A 4,285-nucleotide genomic window follows, 5' to 3' on the forward strand; every position below is an offset into this window, starting at 1 on the left:
ACATACCTTTCACCTTCCACCATGATTGTGAGGCTTCCCCAGCCATGTGGAACTGTAAGTCCAATAAACCTCTTTCTTTTGTAAATTGCCCAGTCTTAGGTACATCTTTATCAGCAGCATGAAAAACGGACTAATACAATGCCCAAAACAATCTGCTAGCTTTAAAATGATGCGAGCTACACATGTGTCTCTGACTAAATTATACAGTCTGTAATTTTTGATTTTTAACTTTGTAGCCCACAAAAGAAACGAGATTTTTTTGTTTCTTGTTCCTTTGTAGCTTTCTTTTGTGGCACAGAAAATAGATGTTTTAAGTATTTTTCAACAGACGTGGACAACGTTATGGTTTACACGGGTGGAGGTTTCCTTTGGTCAAATAGAGAGTGAACTGAGAGAGGAGAAGAGTTTTTAAAGGGGAATGAGAAAAAAATCATAGAGAAGCAGGTGTATCATTTCCATATGGAATCTTCTTCTTACTAGGAAATAATACCTTTCTATACATAGCTATAAAGAAAAGGTAAAAGGCAAACTTTTCTCTATATCTTGAAAGGAGAAACCAGAGGCCACATTGAGCTTCACAGGAACAGGATGATTTTGAGATAAGCTTGGGGCAGACATTGGGAATAAGATAATAAACTTGGGGCAGATAACTGTCAAGGTGGGACCAGCAACTCTATGGGTGTTCAAACACCTCAACCATCCTCTAAATCTTAGCTGCCCTGCACTTTGGACTAGATTCGTCATATTCTCCCTTATACTCTCTTTCTGGTGAGCTCATCCAATCACATGACTTCAATACCATCTATAAAATGTCCCCAATATGTCTACTTCCAAATGTGACATTTTTGCAGCTCCTTGATTCACATTTCCACTTGGGTGTCTAATAAAAATCTGATTTTACATGGCATGCATTCCCCGCTCCTCCACCCCAGGGACCCCTGCAACCATTCCCAGGGGGATAATAACACCAACATCAGTCCAGGTGTTCAGGTCCAAACTTCAGAACCTACATTATGTTCCCCCTCTCCCATTCCTCACCTCCTGTCCATGAGTAAAGTTTGTCTCCTCTTGTGGAAAATCCATCTAGAACTTGTCGACCTCTTTTCATTTCTTCAGCCACCATCACAGCTCAAGCTGCACTAGTCTCCTACCTGAATCAGCTACACTGGCTCTACCTGGTCTGAACCTTCAATTCTCTGCCACCCCTCTACATTCTTTAAAGCAGACAGTCACTGCCTTGACATTTGGGGGCATTTATTCTACTTTACATTTATTCTACTCTATATTCAATATTACAAATTTGACCTTCAGCTTTGACCTTATGTGTTTCAGTCCTTCTTTTGAGCTGTTTTTTTTTTATTAACCAGCTTTAATGGGAGAAATGGTACAATTGAAGGGCAATATGCAGGAAATCACCCCCTATCTGTGGGGAAGGCAGCCTAAGGCTCAGTCCCATTATCCGTGTCACTCAGGGTGAGCTTGCCAAAGAGGTACTCTGCCATACTGTCCGCCAGAGCCCCCATCTTGCTTGCCAGAAGCAAGAATTCTTAGTACTTGCATGTTTTAAAAATATGACTTTTCATGTCAAGTTAAAGACTATATTATTTTTATCACCGCCCAATCTCATTCCCTTCCCTTTTTCTCCAGAGGCAACCACTAGGATGAATTCCACACCATGCTTTACACCTTACCATGCATTCGCATCCACAGATACCATGGCCCAAGACTGCACACCCCACCCGACCCTATCCACCCCACCCATCTCACCCCATCCCTACCCCACCTCACCCCACCCCATCCCACATGCCCTCAGAGTTTATAAAAGGAAGACTAATGTGTTTTCCAGGAGCCCATAGAATACTTTCCCCTCCACCCCCGCAGATCCTGAGCTGCATGCAGATGGGACAGGGCTGGGTGGAGAGACTGCTGGATACCCACTTTAAACCTGCATGGGGATGTGCCCTGATTCCTAAAAGGTGAGAGTGTTGCAGGCACGCATCAGCTGGACACCTTTATTGCTTTGAGAACAGGTAAGTTTATTGCCAACAGCGGGAAAACTCAGAGGAGAAAACTGAAGAGAACATTCTGAAAGGGCAACATGGACGCCCCGCCTGGTGGCCGTACCTGGGGAAGGCACCCCGTGGCTGCGGGGCCCCTCTGGGCTCAAGTGTCTTTCTCGCTGCGGCCCAGGGTGAGCTTGTCAAAGAGGTACTCTGCCAGGCCTGCTTCCGGGGCCCCCATCTTGCGCAGGTTGCTCAGGTAGCCACCCAGCTCTTTGATGGTCTTGGCCTGCTGGTTCAGGAAGTGGTTCTCCAGAAAGTTGCACAGGTGGGGGTCGCCGTTCTGCTTGGCCAGCTGGTGCAGCTCCAGGAGACTCTGGTTGATGTTCTTCTCCAGGTGGAAGGCACACTCCATGGCCTCCAGCCCGCTCTCCCAGCCTTGGCGCTCTGGCTTCCTGATGTCGTGAAGGCAGATGCGGCCACTGCGCAGGTTGTGCAGCATCATCAGCTCCTGGGCGTGCTCCCTTTTCTCCTGCGACTGGCGCAGGAAGTAGCGGTCAAAGTGCTCCAGGGCCGAGTCGTCCTCGTCAAAGTAGGAGGCCATGGACAGGTACACGTAGGAGGCGTGGAGCTCCAGGGTGATGTGGGTGTTGACGGCGGCCTCACAGCTGGGGTGGTGGTACCGTTGCACCTGCGACAGCGGGTCCAGGGCGGGCAGCGCGGGCGCGGGGAGCAACAGGGGAAAAGCGGTGGGGTCGCCAGGGGCCCGGAGCGTGTAGCGGTATCGGCATGGGCAGTGGCGGCGGCGGCGGGGGCCTCGGAGCACCACCATGGTAGACGACGGCGGCGGCTGGCGGAGGGCGGGGTCCTTCAAGCCAGGCGGTGGTGTGGTCGGGGGCTCTGCGGAGGGACCCGAAGTGGGCGGTGGAGACCGTTATCGGGGGAGGCGCGCACACCGTCGGGTTGGCGTGGGGTGGTGCGGAGCCTCACAGGCCTTCCGACAGGTGGTGGGGGTGGGGGAGTGCGCTGAGTTCCATGGGTGGCCCGGGGAACTGGGCACTATTAGACCTCTGCGCTACCTCAGTTCTGCAGGAACTTTTCTAGTTTCCAAGGACTTTCGCCTGTCCCCTGATTGTTCCCCTCTATGACAGCTTGTTCTCATTTTATAAACCTCTTGTCTTTCTTAAACTCTGAGAGTATGTTCTGGTAACGTTTTCTTCTGTTTCCTGTATTATATCCTTTTCTCCCTCCTCCAGAATTAGTTCTATTTGTGCATCTTCCTCACTTTTCCTAAATATCTAGAAAACGTTTGTCCGTTCATGATTGGAATCAAGGACTGGGTTAGCCTTGGTGACGAGCATGGATCTAATGCACAGTTGTGAGTCTGGATGACCAATAGGATTCTCCCATGAACTGGAGGGTGGAGTCTCTCAATTAGGGAGTGGTCATCTCCTTTGGAGATAAAGGTATAGAGCTCCCAGGCAGAGTAGGAGCTATTCCAAATGCCCAAAGCATGGCACTTCTCTGGCATTGGAAAACTTTAGTGGATCTGTCTTCTAGGTAGATGTCAGCTTTCCTTTAAATGCTCATCCATGTCTGCTGCACCTTGAAGCTCAATTCTCTCTGCAGGAGAGATGGCTCCACATTATAGAGAATGTGATTTCAGATGTTTTGAGGATCAAAGCTTAAACACCAAAGACTCCATTTTTAAAATTTACTTTGAAAAGTCCTCTATGTTCATGGTTTTTAGGTACTCAATAACTAATCCTCATGTCTTCCCTGCTGAATTTAAAACCAATTAGTAGACACAGGACTCAGCTCACTGAAGAGCAAGCTTAGGTCTGTAGCAAAATGAACTTGCTAGTACTTTTCAAATCTTCCAATTAGAGAAACTCACTGTGGCAGAATGACTTCATCAAAGCTCATTTGTTTTCATCTTGGTCCACAAGTAACCATATTTTTCAAGCTACTCTTGTGATTTCATGGGGTCATGTACTGATTTCTGGCTATTGGAATAAGAAAATAACTGACGTATGGCTAAATAAGGCCTAGTTTATAGGACACACCCTGTGCAATCCATGTCTTGTGTGAAGAGGAGGAACAGACCCTACAATATGACATATCCAATTTGGAGAAGGAGCCTGGAACTTTGGATAACGTGTGGAGAATGTCCCCTCATCATTGTCACCACCAACTTGCACTGGACCTTGATAAAAACAAAAAATAAAAATTTACTTTAAAAGCTAAAGAGATTAGGAACATTTGTTACAGGAGCTAGCCTCTTC

At 47.7% G+C, this 4,285-nt stretch overlaps 1 protein-coding gene across 1 annotated transcript; it reads right to left on the reverse strand.

The window, feature by feature from the left end:
- Positions 1-2,015: 2,015 nt before the first annotated feature.
- Positions 2,016-3,922, reverse strand: LOC140710794 (ferritin heavy polypeptide-like 17). Its single transcript, XM_073013253.1, has one exon. The coding sequence runs from the start codon at positions 2,830-2,832 to the stop codon at positions 2,164-2,166; it is 669 nt and encodes a 222-aa protein (XP_072869354.1). The 5' UTR covers positions 2,833-3,922; the 3' UTR covers positions 2,016-2,163.
- Positions 3,923-4,285: the final 363 nt, after the last annotated feature.

Source organism: Chlorocebus sabaeus, chromosome X (assembly GCF_047675955.1).
Source record: "Chlorocebus sabaeus isolate Y175 chromosome X, mChlSab1.0.hap1, whole genome shotgun sequence".
NCBI classification, from domain to species: domain Eukaryota; kingdom Metazoa; phylum Chordata; class Mammalia; order Primates; family Cercopithecidae; genus Chlorocebus; species Chlorocebus sabaeus.

Bases quoted from the DNA above. Each gene is read 5' to 3' on its own strand.
- LOC140710794 (XM_073013253.1), bottom strand. From the start codon at position 2,832: ATGGTGGTGCTCCGAGGCCCCCGCCGCCGCCGCCACTGCCCATGCCGA.